Below are 21950 nucleotides of genomic sequence, written 5' to 3' on the forward strand. Positions count from 1 at the left end.
CCACACATCCACACGCATGCAGCATCCTGCAGAAACAAGACTTACAAATGAGTACTTGAAGACTCATTTCTCACTCTGACCCCTGGGGTCAATGATGTCAGAGAAACTATTTCTGAAAAGAGCTCTACAGTGGGAGTGAACAATCAGGACCAACAATAATGAGTAGTTCTTGAAGGTCACAGCTGTTGAGCAGCTAATTGTAACTTGAAAAGCAGAGTCTCAAGTTATTAATGATCTTGCTGATAAAGTTTTTTCCCACTCCAAGTCATACAAGCTTTTATTCTAACTTTGAAGATAAAGCAAAAAGCTGCTCTGGCTATAAATGCAAGACTTTTTCTGTCTAGATGCAGTCACGCATATCTGACGGCCTTCTTTCCTCACACACAGTATAAACTGGTGACCTTTGTATAAATTAAGGTATGCCTTCTGATTCCAAGATCACTCCTAAGGGAAGAGATCATCAATTCTGCCAAATATTTTGTTTTAGCTTATTGGTTATTTCATGTTATAAAACAGATTGAATGATATCAAATAAGTAATTTACTCAGAGAACCGCAGTGATCCTTTCCTTATTTTATGTGCATGTGGTAGAACACACCACCTTCCTTTGAAACACAGACGCTGTATTACATACTCTAAAGTCAGGTTATGAAAGGTGAAAATAATATTTCCACAGGCTAACAAAAATTGTACTGGATGATAAAAAGATTTTCCTGCTTTTCTCAATAATTACTAAGGTCACAGCAATGAAGACAATGAAGACGTGAGGAAATCTAAAGTGTACTATTGGAAATTTAGGAAGTACATCATACATGGAAATTCTATTACAACAAGCATCCTGTACACTTCAAAGATTACTGAAATCAATATTGCTCTCTCCGCTTCTTCTTATATTTTATCTATTCTTTGTAATTTCTTCCCAAGTAGGAGTTAAATCTTCAGATTTCTATCATGGGTCTAGATGCAGTTATTTATGTACACACAGTAGGTGCATAGTAAATGCTTGCTGAAGAAAGGAAACAAAATGCCATAATCATAATGTCTTTCCTGCTGGAAGGTTGTTCATCGCTGTCACCACAGCAAGCCACTAAGGCTCTTGAATGAATCCCTGAGGCTGCCACAGAATGATGCAAGGCACTCACTTCTTTTCGCTTTCCACAATCCCAAGGGGATTAGTGAGCAACTTCTACAAAGCCCAGAAGCAAACAACTGAAATGTGAACTTTAGCCTGTTAGTGTAATGCAAGTTAGACTAGGGGAAAACAAAACAAAACAAAACAAAACACCCTTGTTTCCTGTAGGATGCAGGTAGAGCAATGCACCTAATTATTTTTACCAAGATTCAGGTCTGTGAAAGAACATGTATGCACACACATACACTCATTTTCTTTGCTTTTATTTGCTCAACAGGCTTGAAGTGATATGCCAATATAATCATCGCAATATTTTTTCAGCAACTTCATGTTTTCATAGGTGGTATTCTATAAATCACAAAGATTTTGCTATTTGCATTACAATTAATAGCCAGTAAGGAAATATTTATTGAGTTAATACTGTGAGCCATGGATTATATTAAGAACTCTGGCAAATATATGATAAAGCACAGGCCCTTACCTCAAGGATTTTATAACCAAATAAGGAGGAAAAATACACATAACCATAATTAAAGAGAATGTGATAAGTTCTCTAGAACATTTAAGCCCCAAGTGTTGCCATCTACGTTTATACTAATGTCCATAAACTACCAAAAATACACAGAAGAATATGTTTCCAATATTCTTGCTTCTCCATACACCCATAAGAGTGAGGAAGTTTTCAACAGCTCAAGTCACTTAATCACCTATCAAATCTCTTGCTATTTTCAAAATTAATGAGGCAATATAGAGAGCTGGTAGTATAATATTTGCAGTAGAATCAGATCATCTAAGCTGGGGTGCAGGGAAACTTAAATAATGAATTACTATATTATCCCACCCCCTCAGAAATGGAATAACAACAAAAGTACAAAATTCCAAAAGACAAAAATCTATCTCCCCACAGTCTTTTGTTTACCAAACTCAGCACTGAGCCATGGAGCTTTCTAGTCTTGACGAGAGCTGAAACAAGTACTCTTGCATTAAAAAGAAATAGTGCAAATATCCGTATACTCTGGGAAGATTTTTGTAGGGAGGGTAGCAAACTCAATTTCTATATGGCAAGACCATATAGAAACTGGTCCATATAGTTGTACCTCTTGAGAGACCCAGGGAACAGCTGACCAGCAGAGACAGTCAGAAATGCTATCTGCATTTTCTTCACTATCCTTCTATATCTACACTAACACTTTTGAGACAAATCATGCACTTATGCAATATTCTCTCTGTAGATAATGTCCAAATCTGTGGCAAAATATTCTATTTAGTTTAAAACCCATTATTTTCAAAATCCCTACAGAACTGGCTCATGAACCCCTGGAAATACATCATACTGAAAACTAAAATCATTAATTTCCTTGGAAATTAGTATTCCTTGCCAACTCTTTATTCCAATGTACAGATAAGGAATACAAGCCTAGGTTGAATTAAAGCCATAAAATACTTTTAAAACCACATGTAGTGATTTCAAAGCCCTTTATTTAATATACTCAATTCTAAAGAAATTAATAAAAGCACTTTTAGTTTCTTTACTTTTACATCTATGGTCATAATATCTTAAATATTTTGTCCCAAGTATACATTAAAACTTCAATTTTGCACATTTTAAAGCAGTTAATGCATACACTTATGCTAAACTTGCATTTAGAACCATTTGTAATAAAGAAAAAAAAAAGTGGTCTTCAGGGCAGAAGTCTTATGAATAGCCTTAAAGAAGTAAAACACTTTATATATCATTCCATAAATGTCAAATAATTTCAAATTTAGCAAGAGCTTTACAAATAATCTAGCCCCAATCCACTAACTAACAGATGAGATATTAAATAATTTACTTCAATTTACATAGTTTTATAAGTAGCAGATGTTGGATTATAACCAAGGCGATTATATAAATTATCACCCAAATCAGAACACTTTGAGAGTGAAAGAGGACACTATTAAGGATTACTGCAGAATAGCAGGTATAAACTGAGACTCTCTGAGCAAACTAGAACATATGGTTAGCCTAACTATAATACATGTAGTATAGTGTTTGCTGTTTTAATTGAGAATATCCAGTCTGCTGTAGGATAAAATAAGCAAAAGGCATAGATAAAACTTATGTATTAAATGTACATACTGGATAGACAAGTAGCTTGGGAAACATATCCAGAACTCTTAAGGTATACTTAGAATAGAGAGTAACTTAGTAAGCTACAGACATGTTATAAAATACAGTTTTACTGAACATCAATAACAAGAATGGAACAAATAAGACTGTCACTTAGAAAAACATGAAAAGACCATAAATGTTGAATATTCATAAAGCTCAGATCATATCACCTCCAGATTGTTATTGACTCTAAATCTGTCTCATTTAGTAACATCCATTATGGCATCATTATGACCATAATGAGTTCTCTGCTTGAAAAACTCAGACATAAGCCTTTGTAACTCACCAGGTTAAATCAGTGAGCTACAGCAGTGCTCAGTGTCTGAGTCCCACCATCTCTCCAATAGAATAAGCCTTGTGCTACTACCTCTACCTCTAGGCACCTTCCAACTATTGAGCTTCCTTGCATATCTGGTCTTTGTAACCACACCATCAGCAGAAATAGCTGATGTGACAGAAAGTGAATCATGATATTGCAACATGGCATAAAACAAAATTAAGGAAGTGTGGTTCTTCCACCTCATGGATTTCTATCCTAATTGTGTAAACCTACCCCCATCTGCATCCTTGTCTCTGGCTAGAAAATATACAAACCACATGATTCTAGAATTATGGCACCTTGGTCGCTTAGTCTTTCACTTTCCTAGCTTCTATTAGAGCTTACTCAGTATGTTAGGCTATTGTTGCATCTATATAAATCCCCATATGGTGGCACATATCTCCAAAATCCCATTAATTTATTTACTCATTCAACAACTGTGAGTACCTTCTACACAGTGTGCTCAATTCTGGGTGTTTGGGATGTAAAGATGAAAGATAGATCCTCTGTTCTTAAACAGAGTCCAAGGAGAAAAACAGATGAGTAAACAGACTAGGTATGATAGTGTTGTATATCCCAACCTCCAGAGACCGAGAAAGACTTCCCAGAGGAAGTGACACAGAGAACATAGAACAGAATAAAACAGAGAGAAGAATAGAATCACTAACACTGACTGCTTACTGCAAGTGATAGTATTTTCTAAGTAATTGATGTGAATTAACCCATGTAATACTCACAACAATCCTATGAGTTATGACTGTTATTATTTCTATTTGAAAAATGAGGGAACCAAAGCATAGTGAGGTCACACATCTTTCAAATGAGTCATGATTGGACACCCAGCATTGTGGACCAAGCATCTATCTTCTTAATCACTAAATGACACTGCATCATACCCCAAGTGCCAAGAACTAAAAGATGACTGGAAGTTAGAATGGCAACAAAAGAGAGGCAAGGGCATGGTGGTGAGAGAACACAACCAACAAAAGTGGAGTCTGAACACAGTGTAGGCACCAGGAACTGTACAATATGATCCTGTTAAAGTGAGAAGGCCTAGTCAATGAGAGGGTTTTAAGTTATGCTTAGTTTTAAAGCTCTTACCTTATTGTCTCCTTTGCTATATTGCTCTATAACTCAAAGTCTATATCACAATCTTGTTAATGGAAAGAAAAGTAAATACATTTCATATGATTAAAAACAAAAACCAAAAGCAAGACTTGAAATTTTCAATTAATAATAATATTCTTCTAATTTACATCAACATCTTACAAAACTTCCAAATGGAGGATTCTCTGAACTACAACAAAATCTTAAGTGGCATTCACAGTTAATCGAAAGTAGACTTCTATCCATGAGTTACCTAAACATTTCTAACTTGTTTAGATTGCACATATGTAATGATTATATATATATAAATTTATGGATATGTACATACATGTATGCATGTCAATTAAAGATGGGAGGAATGCAGTAATAGGTTTCACACAAGTATCTTTTCAGTAATACTATGTTGCTATAGTTGTTTCTTTAAGATGACAAAGAATTTTAGAAATAAAATATAGGTAAGAAATAATAAACAAAATAGGCCATTCAAATAATTCTGCTAGGTTATCCTCCCATTAGACATAATTATATTATTTAATATAAATGAAATGAAATTTATAAATATTAGATGGACAGAATGGTATATTTTTTCTTTCAGATGTGAAACTATGGAAATACATTACATTTATAAGAAGTTTCCAATAAAATTGAGAAATCTATGTTTTTGAATTCCTGATATTTTTAAATTATGAAAGTATTAATGTATTTACTTACTGGCAGAAATGAAGATGAATATAAATATTTCTATGTCTAAAAAATGTGTTGCAAATAATGTTGACTTACTTTCTCATATTTCAAGGCTAGTTTCAATAAATGTATCACTAATGACAAATATTTTGGCCATAGCATAATTTTTGAATTCTAAAATGACTTTTTTAAAGTCTTAACTTTGTTTTTGCTATAGATTATTTGAAAATATATTTATATTCATCTAGTTACTGATTCAAAAATATTCCAGTGTTTCTCTACTTATAAGGTATTATGACATTCCTCAAATTAAATACTTTAAACTTATTTATTTATGTATTTATTTGTTTTTTGAAGTGGGGTCTTACTCTGTTGACCAGGCTAGACTGAAGTGGCACAATAAGCTCACTGCAACCTCAAACTCCTGGGCTCAAAAGCAGACTCCTGAGTACTCGAGACTGCAGGGATGCACCACTACACCCAATTATTTTTTTCCTTTATAAAGACCGGGTCTCACTATGTTACCTAGGCTGGTTTCAAACTTCTGGCCTCAAGTGTTCTTCCCTCTTTGACCTCCCAAAGCGTTAAGATTACAAGCATAAGCCATCATGCCCAGCTAAGTGTATTGTAGCCTTCCAACTTGTGTTCACTCCAACACTACTTTAGCCTGATGATTTACAATTAACCAATGATCAAAAGAAAAAAAAAAAAAAGTATAATAATTTCAAAATGGAGGAAAATCACTAAATGTAGTCATATTTCCTCATTTCTATCAGATAAAACTCACAAGCCTAATCCTCTACTACTTGCGCTCCTTACAAACATGGCATTTATGAAAGGTCATTGAGTCAGTAATTTATCAGTGAGAATCAAAAACAATCATTTTCTCATCCACTTAGTTCATGCTCTGTGATCACCCTATTACATCTGTATGCACTTTCTGTGGATTAGCATTAGCAGAGGCTGCCCGAGGGGCAAAGCGTAAGAAAAGTATGGAACTTCACTTCAGTTTACCAATTGTATCAACCCATGTCTTGATCACTCTCAGCGGCTTGCATTTTTTCCTTCTCTAAAGGTAAGTGCATCCCCAGCATCCCTCCTTGTCCTTTCCCTGTTTGGGCAATCTCAACAACCCCAATCAACGTCTTTATCAGCTCTGTCAGAAATTGCCAACTTTTATCGCTAATGATCACTTTTCTCTTGACAAAGATTCACATTTTCAGAATCTGCTTCACATTTACACCTCTAACTGAATGTATCTAAGACCAACCTCACCATTATTTTTTTCCTGAAAAGGCAATGCTCCCACCTGACATCCTAATTTTGTGAATGGTACCACCCAGTCACCTCAGCATCTTTGATTCTTCCCTCGGCCTCACCTCTTACATCCAATTAGTAGTCCAGTAGTGCTATCTGTGCATCTCTCACATCATTCCTCTTCTTTCTATCCCCATTGCTATCTCCCCAGTTCAGACACTCATTACTTTTCACCCTATGGCAATACCCTAACTGAGCTCTCTACTTTTAAGTCCCACTCTATCCTAACTTTTCCCACACAATCCTAGCAGGTTCTAAACTGTAACTCTAATTAGGAGCTTCCAAAGAATCCCCACTACAGACAAAATTATGTACAGAGTCTCACCCTGACATTTAAGACCCCCTTATAAGATAGCTACAAACTGCCTTTCAAACTTCCTATCTCACTATTTCTTTCCCCATGTTCTTGTTGTTGGTTAAATTAGACTATTCGACATTTCATAAAAATGTCACAATTCTCTCCAACTGTAATTTTGTTCACATAACTCAGTTCTCTGGAACATCTTCCTCTACTACCTCTCATCTATGCTTGCAAATTATCCTAGGGATTTTTTCCTCAAGAGTTAATTAAAATACTATCTTATCTAAAAGAGCTTTATCAATCCTCCTTTCTCTTTTATCCCCATCTCATACCAGGAATGTCATTTCCTTCTTCTGTAAAATATGACAGCATTTAACTGACACCATATTCCACCAAATCATAGAGTTGACTGCATACTTGGTTTTCCTATTCTTTCTCTTGCCAGCAATAGATTGCAAAGTCCTTGAGGAAAGGAACAACCTTACAAAGGGTACCATAGATATTATAGGCACAAGAAAAATATGAATTAAATTACTGTCTCTCCTAAATGTTTATAATCAATGTTCAGTTACCCAAGCTACGAACCCCTGAATGTGCCCAAAATATAAAGCCAGTATTTTCAAAAATTATTTTGCTTTTCCCCAATCCATACAGCTATATTAACAAGTAAATAAATGAATTTATTAAACATTTTTCATGGATTTTCCATTATATATCTCTGTTTTGATTATTATAAAACAGAAAGTTAAAAAAAGGGATAAACAGTAGTAGGGAACACTTACTAGGTCTCAGGAACCACATGATTTACCATTTCACAACATCACTACAACGTATGTATTTTTATATCACACTTTATAGATGTGATAACAAAGATTTTAAGAATATAAGTCCCTGGACTTGGGTAAGATTGTTAGTGAACAGTAAAGCTGAGACTGAAACAAATCTGACTTTAAAGCCCATTTACTGCAATTCCATACCAGTAGCATCTTTGCAGCAGTAAAAATAAACTAGTGAAGAAGAATTAAAGATATGTCTAATAACCAGGAAAAAGAAATAGCTCCTTAAGCAGTAAGAATTAGAAAAAAAAATCATCAATTTAATTAATTGTATATATGAAAGAAAGAATAAGTTAGAACACCTGGCCAAATTTCTGCATTTCTGTACTGGAGACTTATATAAATAGGAAATGCAGATTCTAAAAACAGGAGCATAAGGCAATCTACGAAAGTCTGATGTTTTATGGACATCGTCTGACTTGCCCTTTCTTTTCACCTGAATTTTGTGTTAAGACTTCTATAAATACAACGTAAGTTTCCTCTTTGTATCTGGGATACACTTCAGATCTCTATTATACCTAACACATTGTTTTAGGTAAGGGGATGGAGAAGAAAAAGGAAGATATTTCCTAGCAATGACTTATTCTGAGAAGTATCTGCCATTGTATAAAATTTGTTCCTTTGAAACACACATGTAATACTTTGAGCATGGTAGATGCTCAATAGTTTAAGGAGACAATTTAAAGCACATTCTTAATTAAATTTAAAACCAAAACGTTTTGAGCACTAAATGTCAAAGTTCAGCACCTATTTTCTAGTTATTAATATTCTTTGTGAAAAAATTCAGTAGTCAAAAGTACAATTTCTGTAGGTATTTTGAAAAGATACTCATATGCCTTTTGAAGAAGGAATATAAATTGTAATTTACATCAATAGAAAAAAGAGACTGAGCTGATCACATTATTCTGGAAATACTTGAAGGTCAAGCTCGCACATTTATTTTCAATTGGATAACTCCTTCTGGTGTTTACACCATTTTGGGGAAAAACAGGGTCTTAAAGAAATTCTTTGAAATTATCTTTAGGGCTACCAAGCATTAAAAAAAAAAAAAATCTCAATAACTGACCTATTTCCCTAGAGGCCTATTACCTTTCTTCCCACATAAAATCATAATATGACCCTAGCTGCACATAAGAATTCTGAACAGTGATTTACAAAGAATGTATTATGCATATCAATTAGACTCTACGTCTTGTCTAAAATGGCAAACCTCACTAAAAGACATAAATAAATGTGAACCGGGGCTTTTACCTGAAATAATATTACAGTGTCATATAGAAGAAGGCAGCTAACACACCACTCTAAAAGCCACATTGTATTATTCTCCTGCAGCAAAGAGATACAGCCAAAAGGCTGAACTTGTAAAACAGAGTATTCCTTTGTTGTAGCAACATTGATCCCTGTTCTTCTGTTAAAATATCTTTCACCTTCATACCTCCTCACAAATTCCTAGACTTCACCTACACACTTCAGACTATAATGTAGTAACAAAATTAGAACCACGTTTTCCAAAAGTTTAGGAGTAAGGGAAGTAAGAACATGAGAACATGCCAGAAGGATTACTCATCATTGTCACATATGCATGTACAAGCACACATACATACACATATACACACACACACATACGTGTACAATTTTCAGACCAGTCAAATTCAAAATCAGAAGAATAGAAATTGTTCTGTCAGGAATAAGGCTATGGAGGAGTGAAAGTGGAGATTCAACACTACAACACATATTTAAGCTGAGTTGAAGAACAGTTAGGTGGTCTACAGGACGTTACAGCCAACAAAGGTAATACTTGCCAAAGGTATAGTGGCAAGCATGGTTTGTCTGGTAAATTGACACAACCTCCATGTGGCTGAAGGATAAGACATGTGGTGATGATGTGATTTGGAGCAAGAGAGAAAACCGCTTCCTACTAACTTCACACTAGATGTAGGCCTTCTGGCTTACAGGTTTTAAAGCAGCCTACATTTACTTCTTTCTGTTCTTCATTTAGCCCAGTGTGAATGACTTCTCTAGTTACTGATCTTATAATGTACAAAAGAACTGGCTTCCTCCATTCCCAAATCATGGTGTTATAAGCAACCCAGCAAATGAGGTTTTGCCACCCTTTTCCTGCTCCTATCAGTTTATTACATCATCGTATATAAAATTATGTAAGCTTTGCAATTGTGGTCTTGGATCTTGAACTTTGAAAGCACTTCTTTTTTGAGCACAGTTTTTATTTTCAAGAGTCTTAATCAATGTGAACATTAACCATTTCCTCAAGATAAAGCATCACTTTACACTGTCATCAAGGGACATGCTATTTAATAAACAGTTATAATTAGGCAAGAGATTAATCAAGGTTCATTTTTGAGGCATTCTCAAAAGACACATGGAGATTACTCTTTGCTATTATTTTACTGAAGTGTGTGCTATGTTACATTGTTAATGAGAGCAAATACGGGCAGAGTGGTCTCCTGCTTCTTTCCAAATTTTGCCTTGGAACATTGTACTAAGAACTGAATGAATGAATGTCTCTGGAAAGACAGCAGAGCTCAAAATTCAGAACCAACCTTGGCTCCACTATATCCCTGCTAGGTATTACTGGGAAGTAGAAGGAAGGATTGAATGAAAATCCTGGCAGATGCCCTTATGTTTCTGGATATCTTATCACATCTGGGCCAAAAGAAGATGTCTAACAAATAATAATGCTACCTGTTATTTATTTATTTATTTATTTATTTATTTATTTATTTATTTTATTGAGAATCACTTATACTAAACACATAACATTTTTAGTTTAGCTTTTTTTTTTTTTTTTTCCTCAGATGTATATATTGCATTTAAGTTATGGGTCCTTAAATTTGGGGCCAGAAAGTTGGGTTTCTGTTCAATCAGTAAATGGTTGGTTAACAACATCATCATTCCTTGCCTACATTCTCCACCTCCTCTAGTCTTTCTTATCTCAGTAAATGGTACAACTCATTCATAATGCAATCTCTCAAGCCAGATACTTACTTGGTTTTCTCCTTTGGGTTTTCCCTCTGTCTTACTCACATGTGCAATAAATATCTAAGTCCTGTTATTTGGCTATTATCATCACTACTGTCACTCACTCCTTGAGTCAGACCCACCAATAGAACAGACTCTTACCTATCTGCATCAATATGATGAACACTCCATTGGTCTTGAAGTCTGTTGTTGTTAATTCTTCAAATGTGTCACTCCTTGCTTAATTCCTCTAAGATCAACTTAATTTTTTCCTCATTACCATCTGGGAAATTTTAAACTCCTCATAATGTTATACCATTATGCTCTTCCTGGCCAGATCGCTGACCACTTCTCCAGATCATTTTCAGACTGATACCTAGAAATTATCCTTGGGACTTCTGTGCTCCAATCATCCTGAAGTAGGCCCTTGTGTTGCTGTTTCCTCTACTCAGAATAGTATCTTTCTTCTTCCATATCTGTGCTTGGCGAACTTCCACTTGTCTGTCAGGTTTCAGTTTAGAAGCCGCTTTATCTTCGGGGACACTTTCTCTAACCCGCCAGTAGATAATCCCCTTACATGCTCCACAGGACTTTACGCTCACCCCTATAATAGGTATTCCTAGTATTGCCTCTGTTACACAATTGCTACTGTGTGGGCTCTGGGCCAGGGAATGGCTAGCGACATGAGTAATTATGTAAGGGATATTTACCTAATGCAATGGGGATTAAATTTCCTTTCTTAGAAATCTGTACTAAGAGGCAAGAAGGATAGTACCAGTTGGTTGTTGGTGCTCTGGTGGGGAGGAGTGGTGTGCGATTCATGTTGACAGTGACTTATAATGACAATGAGCAGATAAAGCTGTTGGAAAGATTGAGAAAAACAGAAGAAAAACTGGTTTCACAGGGAAAAAAAAAAAAAAAAAAATTCCCTGGGTGTTATTTCCTGGTATCTAAGGTTTAGTACTCAAGGGTCCTTAGAATTCCGTAACTATGACATTCTTAAAACATTATTCCTGCATTTAGTACCCCCATCAGACAGACAGACAGACACACACACACTCACACACAAACACACACAGAAGTTTATAGAAGCCTTCCCATCTATAAACATTAAAACCCAGGTATGAAGGAAAAGGTTTTTTTTTTTAAAGATTATAGTAGAGTTTGATGTAATTCTCCAAATGGATCGATCAAATACACAACCCTCTTGTGGAAGCATTTTTGGCTCTTGCAAAAGATGAACTTTAAAATGAGCCCAGAGTAGAGTTTTTCAGACGTTTTGTCAGGCCTGAAATGCTTTAGCTGTTTTCCTAGAGAAAACTTGTACCAGCCTGGCACCACTCTCTGTGTGGCTTATAGGAACATTATTTGTAGATCTTCTCAATGAACTTTTAATGCAGCTGCATGGAGATAAAAAATAAACCAAGAAATATGTTGATTGAAAAAACACATTAACATTCCTATAGCTTCTAGGGAAAGCCTTGATATCTAGTCCTTAACTGGGAAATCTGCCCTCAGACTTCCTTCTGCTTTAACATGCTAAAAAGAAACTTTGGAGAACTATTTTAAAAAATTCTTCAGGCTTTGCTGTTTTACCAAGATGTCCTAATTTGTATGAATCCAAATACTCATTAACTCTCAAGTGCTATTAGCTATCAAGAGTCAAATGAATTCAAAGCAGGAGAAAAAAAAAATTTAATTTCAAGCCAATAAGGGCGTTTTGTTATGTTGTTGTTATGGCTGCTTTCATTGGATTTGTACTTGCCTGTTTGGCTACCTACGGAATGAACAGAGGTTAATATATTTTTAAGTAATATCATTTTTTTTCAAATCAAAGATTGCAGTAATATCAGCCTTTATTATTTTATTTATTTTTGAGCTTTATATTCTTGAAGTATCTTGTTTCTACAACAGATTTGTTTTTGTTTCGAGAAGGTGGAGGAGGGGAGGAAAGGGAAGAACTTGAATTCACTGACGTCTTCTTGTTCGAATTCCTCCAAGTCTTTTCAATTTAAAGAGCTCAAGATAATGTGATATCTCTTACTTCAATTTTGTTTTTAATACCTGTCCAAGCATTCTAGCTGTATGTACTGTCTTCCATATTAGGAAAGATTATGCCCCTACAATATTTACTTATTCTTCTTTATTCTTTCTACGGGGAATATTCTAAGATGACCTTTAGTTTCTGTCTCCTTGATAAAATTACTTTCACACAAAAGCAACTTTCAAAAAGTATCATCTCATCGTAACAGATTAACACAATTCTGTAAGCGCCTTTTAAATCACAAGACGTTAACCTCAGTCTCCATTAAAAATATCACATAAAATTGGCTTGTACTCTCGTTTTCATCTCTGTCCAAAACAGAATATAATACAGCTTTTCTATTTGTAAATTGATTTAAAAATGTGATTTAAAACCCATCACGCACTGTAACTTGCCACATACATGGCAAAAACTAAAATCTAGTGATACAGAACAATCTTTTTTTTTTTTTTTTTTTTTTTTTTTTTTTTGAGACGGAGTCTTGCTCTGCCGCCCAGGCTGGAGTGCAGTGGCCGGCTCTCAGCTCACTGCAAGCTCCGCCTCCCGGGTTCACGCCATTCTCCTGTCTCAGCCTCCCGAGTAGCTAGGACTACAGGCGCCCGCCTCGTCGCCCGGCTAGTTTTTTGTATTTTTTTAGTAGAGACGGGGTTTCACCGTATTAGCCAGGATGGTCTCGATCTCCTGACCTCGTGATCCGCCCGTCTCGGCCTCCCAAAGTGCTGGGATTACAGGCTTGAGCCACCGCGCCGGGCCGATACAGAACAATCTTATTAAGCTATAAAAATTTGAGAATATTTAAATTCAGTATAATGTTTTAGAAACAATGATTCTAATTGATATTCTGAATTTTTGTCAGAAAAGAGAGTTTCCAGCAGCTGTGTGTGTGTGTGTGTGTTTACATTAGCTGCTGATTTAAATATTTATAGAATTCATATAAATTAAATATTACTTCTGTATTTCTTCTTAATACTAGAAATTCTGATGAATGTATAGGCATTGGAGTTAATTAACTAATATTCATTATATATTATTGTTTTACAATATAAATCATAAGACAAAGTTATGATGAAATCTTTGTGACTGCTGAAGCACATTCTGGGAATAATAAAAGTGCACCCAATTTAGAAAACTTCAAGTTTGAAAAGGTAATACAAACAAAACAGGGAAAAATAAGAAGTTCTTAAGAAATGTTTACTATCCATTGTCCTTGAATTTTCAGAACACACTGGAGTCCATTCTACAGGCTTCTATGGAATTACATGGACTCATCCACCACTTTGCTGCCTGTCGTCATCACTGCTGCTGCCAAACCACCACTACAAGGAAGAAAGGCCAATCTGAATGGAGAGATTTGAGGCCACTGATTCAACGATGTCACTTAGGAGACAGAGCCACTGTGAATGCAAAGTTACACATGCTCTTACTCTGCCTCATGGTCATAGTAATTGAAGAATTACATTTAACTCTCACGGGTCTCTCAAATCTCAAATGGATTAATGATGCACCTCCCTTAGGTCCTGACAAACAAAGTATTCCGATTTATTTTACCAGATAACTCTTTAATGGGGCGTAGAAGATAAACTCAGCTAATACTGTGATATTTCATGTTCTTTTGCTAGTATTACTTATATGTGTATCCCTTTCAAGACATTTTTGGTTTAGAAGAGTGACTATGTTTCAGGAAAGATTTGATATTCATAGTTCCCCCAGCCAAATGCTTCCCAGCTTTTTTTCTTTTTCACAAAGAAAGTTACAAATATTATATTCCCTGGGGGAAATGACAGAAATAAGAGCACCCACATGGAGTTTTGTGAGAAAAATAAAAATTACATTGCCTAAATATTATGTAAATAAAAAAATAATACTTAAAGTGTTCAGGAATACGACCTAACGTTCCTCACTGGAGCTTTCGGGGCTGGATGCCACTTGCTATACTTTCCAGCTGCTGAGGCAATATTATAGAAAGAACGTTCCGTATTTTCATAAGAAAATTAGGTTGTTTCAGTAACTATAACTTTTCTACCAAGTTTTACGCTTTAAATGACTAATACGCAATTCCTAACCAAGACGTCTTAATCATAATATTTTCAAAATCTTGATAGTTTTCATTGGTGAAAATTTTTTCAAACAAGCAGATGATCAGACATGTTAAAACTTACACAGCCTTTCAAATTTTACAAGAGTTGAAAGTGTCACTAAAAGTAATTTTAAATTTCCTGTGATAATGCAAGAATACTTCAAACCCAATCAAATATTTTAAATCAAACATTTCAAAATAATGATGAAGCTCTAATGTAGAACAGGCATGCATTGTTAAAACTGGCCAGGATATCACTAAGTGTTAATATCAGCCACAAAAGTGAATGCAGACAGTAAACTTACAAGAAGACACAGTTGGGGCACTTCCTGGGGCTGAGCCTCTCAGGACCCCCTGCCCAGCCACCCCCAGCCCTCTCTCCCCACCGCTGGCCGCACCTTGGGCTGCAATCTGTGTTCCTTGGGCACCTGGACCACGAACTCCTCTGGTAGCTCCACGGGGCCCTTGTCCACGATGAGCAGCGGTGCGCTCTGCAGCTGGCTGCTGAAGTAGATGTCTGGGTGGAAGAGCGCCTCCTGGGCTGCGCTCAGCGTGTCGCAATGGAGCAGCAAGGGCTGGATGTCGTTCACTGTGCTTGCCACCTGCGGGGACCGCAGGGCGCACCATCAGACCCCTGCTCACCTCAGTCCCACCTCAGGGGAGCCCTGGTAGAGGCTATTTCCAAGGCTGCTCTCTGCCGCAGGCTATAGGCCCAAGATTCCAGCCACCCCAGGCCCTACTCAGACAACCCTACAGCTGAGAGGATTACCTCCTGGCCCCTAGTATAATGTATAATGCTATCCTAGTTCAACACTATCTTAATTAAGCTAAAAAAAAAACACCCTCATCCAAATCTCTAATAATGATTAGAAAATTAGTCATAATTATTGAAAGCACAGTAAGCTACCTGAAAAAATATAAATATTATTTTTATTTTTATAGATTCACAGCACTCTAATGTAAATTAAGGACACTAATATCTACATAAGTGTAAATAAGAATAATGGTTCCTAAACTCAATTTTTACACAAAATGTTTGATAAGGTAATTGGTAAAGAAAGTCCCAGAGAGGTGTTTTTCCTTTGTTTATTTGTTTTGTTTGAAGTATGGTTACACTTATATGGATTTTTTTATACTTATTTATATGTTTTCAGGTCATTTAACTACCATTTTTTGAGAGATACTGTATTAAGATCTATGGTGGACATTAAGGTGAAAAGGATATACACACATTTTTTACCATTTATATACACAGTGATTTTACTGACAAATGGTACATATTACATAAATGAGTAAATATGAAAGACCAAGACAATAATGAAAAAAAATATACATGATTTTTAAAAATGATTCAGAAAACACCCATACATTTTATGCTTTGAAAATAGAGATATTTAAATATAGGATTTTTTTTTTTCTGATAAACTGATACATGAGATACACATTTCCCTACACTGTTTGCAACTCGTTTAATTAATAGAAATGATAATGAAAATATGTCTGCCAACAGAAAGGATAAATTTTACAAAGAAAAAGATTTTGCTTCACACAAATATTTTTAAACATGTTATAACATGCATGTATAAAAACACAATAATGTTATGTGGCTAACATTAAACAGGAGAGAAACTAAGAAAATCAATAATGCAAGAGAATTTTATGATCATCTTTCTAACACTAGAAATTTATACAGTGGTGCCATAATTTCTTGCTATGTAAAATATTTGCAAATTAGGAGTGTAAAATATATCCCTCCCAAAACACATAAAATAATACAACTTTCATAGAAAAAATCATATTAAGAAATATGTTAAACAATGTATCTATAATGGAAAACTTTAACATATAAGTCTGAGACATTGTCCCAAAACAACATTTTTATCTGAATTTATTACAATGTATGATTACTAAAATATCTAGGCAAACCTAACCTGAATGCCATTTTTATAGTCTGTGTAGATGAAAAAGGTGACAAAGAAGAAAATAAGTTTCAAGACCAAAAAGCTGTGAAAATCAACATCTCTAAGTAATTGCCTTCATTAATGTTTCACTCTAGTGGCATCATTTCTGATCTTTTGGCTACTAAGATATCCTTCTCTTCACTGCCTAAAATGACAATGTGACTAATATAAAAATATTTTTACATGAATATATACAGGCGTGTTTTCTCTAACATCTTTATTACTACTCTATGGAAGAAAATTAGCCAAAGGTTATCAAAATAGGTTATCCTATATACTTCTGTTATTCAAAAATTGAAAGATTTTATCCTCAGCCAAGTTAAAATATAAGCACATCTAGAGTGGGGGAGAAGGTGCTTATTTGTTCATTCATTCAACAAATATTTATTGAGCTCCCATTACATGTTGGGTCCTATTCTAGGTGCTGGAGAATTTGGTGAAGAAAACAGACCACAAAGCTACTTTAATGAATCACACATCATTATGATTATGAGATTAGAAAACACATAAATAAACATTAGAGAAAATATACCATATAAGTATGAGAAATCTATGAAAAATTTCAATAGAGTAATATGTAAAGACTACTTCACTTAGGTTTTTATGAAATACTTGGATATGGAGATAAAATATAAATTGGGATTTTAGTGAGATTTAAAGTGGCTAATCATACAACATTCAGTTGTATGACTGTAAGTTGACAGCCAAAGAACTTCCAGGATACAGGAAAGGCCTCCCGGCTAGAACCTCCTTGGTGTGTTTGAGAAAAAACACAACGGCTGGGTATAGTGGTCAAGGTGAAGAACAGTCTGGAAGGCAGAAAGGCAAACAACACCCAGATCATGAGCTTTGTAAGCCAGGGTAAAGAGCTTAGTTTTAAGACAATCTGTTTAGGATAATTATTAAAACTCTGGGGAGGAAAGGGTAGCATAGGACAGGGAGGTGGGAATAGGGATTTCTTCTGAACTAGAGATCAAATATTTCTAGAAAAGGTCCATTTCTAGAGTAGGCAAAGAATGACAATTGATTTAAAAATGAATAAACAATGGAATCAAGCATCAACTAAACAGTATAATAGTGCCTGTATCTAAATGAAAAATGTCTAAAAATAAAGAAAACATAAAGACACATGTCAATAGAACTAGGAAGCAAACTCTTAGGGATCTAAAAACAGTAGTTTGGCTTGAGGAGTAAAATGATTTCACGGAGTAAGAGTAAAGAATACAAAGTACCAGGAGCTTAAGTAGACTTGGATTGTAAATTGAAAAAAGTAGACTGATGTGTTCTATGGAACCAAAGTATCTTATGTGTCTATAGTTTGTACTCTCATTTAAATTCACTGTATCTATAAAAGAAATTCAATGGGTGGCAGGAAAACTAGAGAGGCTGTTACACTACCCACATAGAGAAGGGTTATTAGAGCCAAAATCTCAACTTTTGCTTTAAAAAATATGTGTGTACTATACTCAAGATATTGTATGACTTCTGTGGAAATATTTATTTGAATTATAAATATAAATCCAATTTGTCTTCCTGAAGCTATTATACAAATAAGTCTTCAAGATAAACAGCACACTTATAAGTCTGGTGTGTGGTATTCTGTTAGAAACACAAATCTTAAGTCTACAAAGATTCTTTCAACTCACATGCTAGAAAGTTAGAACATTCCTGCTACACAGATCTCCCAAGGTTCACGTGAAGAGCTTTTGCTCAGAAACTCACTCTCCTTGGGGCACAATAGCATCTGAAGCAGCCAGTTTCCTTAGGTCAAGGAAGGTGGTATCTATGCCCTGGCATTCTCCACTCACTTGTCTTAATTGAATACATGGGCTACAAAACCAGGTCAAATTACTCCTCGAAGGTTCTTTTCCTCAGATATTTGAAGATAGTTTTTACATTCTAAATGTCTTTTGTTTTTCTACAGACCTTTAAGAGAAAGGATTCTTTCAAATTAGCTATGAAAAATACACCAGCATGTTGTGGCATTAACCATAAGTTGAAGGCAACCCTCCAAGTTTCCTTCCCAATACCGTTCGAGGCCACAGTTTAAAACTCTGTTGTATGCAATTTTAAGATGTCGCAAAGTTAATTTTGGCTCTGAGACAGGAATCTATAATAAGGTCAATACATCTTGTTCTTTCTATCCTTCTTCAGAGAAATTTCATGTTTATCTTTTAAAAACTGCATATCTGATTAGGATTTTATTTGCATTGGGGGGCGATTTTCTATTTTCATTTGTTTTTAAAGTTTTAACTTTTAAATCATACATAATATATAATACTCCTTGTAAGCAATATGAGTTGTCATATACAAATAATCCTTATATTTGATTCATATCCAGATATTTTTACAATGCAAGTACTTTCATTCTGCTTCCCTAGTGGGCAAGCATGAAATATAAAATTAGTATTTCATAACCTACTATAATGATCAAAATATTTATCCCATGTCCATGTCTCTTAAATATCAAAAGCCACCAGACACACTGTTCCAGAATGTTTGTTGTGGGCAGACATGAGGCAAGAGGTAAGCAAAAGAAAAATAATGAGTTTTTAAAAGGTAAAGTATTTGTGATGATAATACCAGAGTTTTCATATTATCTGTGGAACATATAATTGGTATAAATATCAATAAATATCAGAATTCAATGATAGATAACTTTCAGAGATCAATACTGATTTATGTATATTTTTAAAGTTATGTAAGTACTGTTTCTAACCAACTTCAGCTGTTTCTATTTTCTTGTTCTTCTTACATGAGCAGCTTTGTAATTCAGTCAATTATTCAGCTTATTCCTCCAAACAGCTATTAATCATAACAGTGAGCTGGGACTCTAAACAAAACAATGGGCTAATTCTATAATGAGAGAAATGCTAAAAACAAAATACAACCTGGGCATCTTTATCAGAGTTACAAGTGCTTTATTTTCCTAAACTAACATTTTTTCTTACAAGTCATTTATTTTTGTGTTTTAGGGTTATATTTCACCATGTCTTTATTAGCAACCATGAGCTTTACAGAGTTTGAAATGTACACTAATATAGCTATGTCTCTAACCTACATATTACATGTTTTCACCTTGGTAGTATCTCTTGGAAAGAGAATACTTATCCTCCTGAACATACCTGCCTAATCCTTTGTACAGATTATCCTTCCTAGTAGGAAATCCTTTTCCCCTACTGCTTAGGCTTTCCAAATCTCACCACTTTCTAATATCACTCTTTCCATAATTTTACCAAACAGTTCTCTCTCTATAAAATCATCATTAAATTTCATAATATTTTCTTTCCATTCTTTACTAAAACGTAATCAAAATCTTGTTGCTTTTTATTTCCAAGATTTAAACAAACACAGTATTGCCGTCTTCCCTAATTGAAGATTTTAAAAATTTACTTATTTTGTTTTATTATATTCTAGCTCAATCTCAATATGTTACTTTGGTTGGTTTATAATTTAAATCACAGATCTACAAAATAAGGCAAATGCTCAGTAGGTTATAAAAATGCCTATGGAAGAACTTCCACAAGATGGCTAAGAAATTTTGGGTTGAGGCCAGGCACGGTGGCTCAAGCCTGTAATCCCAGCACTTTGGGAGGCCGAGACGGGCAGATCACGAGGTCAGGAGATTGAGACCATCCTGGCTAACACGGTGAAACCCCGTCTCTACTTAAAAAAAAATACAAAAAAAAAAAAAAAAAAAAAAAAAAAACTAGCCAGGCGAGGTGGCGGGCTCCTGTAGTCCCAGCTACTCGGGAGGCTGAGGCAGGAAAATGGCATGAACCCGGGAGGCGGAGCGTGCAGTGAGCCGAGATCGCGCCACTGCACTCCAGCCTGGGCGACAGAGCGAGACTCCCTCTCAAAAAAAAAAAAAAAAAAAAAGAAATTTGTGTTGAGTTTCTCATCAAAAGCCACTTAAAATATAGTATTGCATCATTACATTAACAGCCCTGAGTCTATTTTTTCATCTGAAAATTACCAGTCCTACTACCTATGACTCATTGGATTGTTATGAGTATTCACTGAGCTATTATGTGCAAAACTCTTTAGCTAACAGGAAAGTATTGTGTAAATGCTGGAAATTATATTGAAAAAGTTACAATAGCAAATAGTTCATTGCTACCAAAATGTCTACTCCAACTTCACTGCAACATATATAATAAAAGGGAAGGAAAGAGAAAAGTTGGGGGCAAAGAAGAGACCACTGTTTTCATTTCCTTTTCTGTAAATAAAGATACATTTTCAATCCTGCTTCCTTATGCATACCTGAAAGGCTCTCTCCCACAGTACCTTCATTTTAGCCATATAAAAGATTATGCCTTTCTGGATTTCTCCCTAAGGTGTATATGATAGATGCATAATTTCTTTATAGGCTAGGTAGTAATCTCTAACAATAGTCATAAAAGATCCAATTCAAGCACCTGAGTAAAGATGCCATCAGGTAGAAATTGCAACGCGAAAGTTCAAACACAGAGGGGTAAATCTGTTTCAAGTCCGGATCTTATAAGAAAATAGCTGAGCTAAGTAGTAACAAATTGTCCTCTTGTGTATAATGAAACAGATTCTATGGTATACCTGAATGTTATTTAACTCAACAGGTTCTTCCTGCAGATTACCTTGTTTCATAAAGTACTGGTATGCCTGATGTGGGCAAGAAATTACACTTCAGACTACGTTCCTCATTAATTTTCTCCAAAACATAGCTTGTTACAATAAAAGAAAACAAATAAGTAAGATAAACTTTTGTAGTCATTCAAATAAGAAAAGAAGTAATCAAATAATCTCTCTTTGCTAACAATGATTCTATGTCTAGAAAACCCTAAAGACAGCAGAAAGCTCCTAGACCTGATTAAACAACTTCAGTAAAGTTTCAGGGTATAAAATCAGCATAAAAAATCAACAGCTTTTTTTTTTTTTTTAGACATAGTCTCACTCTGTCATCCAGGCTGGAGAATGCAGTGGCGTGATCTCGAGAGGCTCACCACAACCTCTGCTTCCTGGGTTCAAGTGATTCTCCTACTGCAACCTCCTGAGTAGCTTAGAT

The 21950-nt window shown here is 35.1% G+C and overlaps 1 protein-coding gene across 3 annotated transcripts in view; it reads right to left on the reverse strand.

Moving 5' to 3' along the window:
- ADGRL3 (adhesion G protein-coupled receptor L3) overlaps positions 1-21950 on the reverse strand; it is an 888015-nt gene that overhangs the window by 549543 nt on the left and 316522 nt on the right. For all 3 annotated transcript variants that reach the window (XM_033214560.1, XM_033214561.1, XM_033214562.1), the window contains one exon: positions 15347-15550. In XM_033214560.1, coding sequence (XP_033070451.1) covers positions 15347-15550 — 204 coding nt within the window. The remainder of the gene's footprint in view (positions 1-15346; positions 15551-21950) is intronic.

This window comes from Trachypithecus francoisi, unplaced genomic scaffold, assembly GCF_009764315.1.
Source record: "Trachypithecus francoisi isolate TF-2019V2 unplaced genomic scaffold, Tfra_2.0 Lachesis_group1, whole genome shotgun sequence".
Taxonomy (NCBI): Eukaryota; Metazoa; Chordata; class Mammalia; order Primates; family Cercopithecidae; genus Trachypithecus; species Trachypithecus francoisi.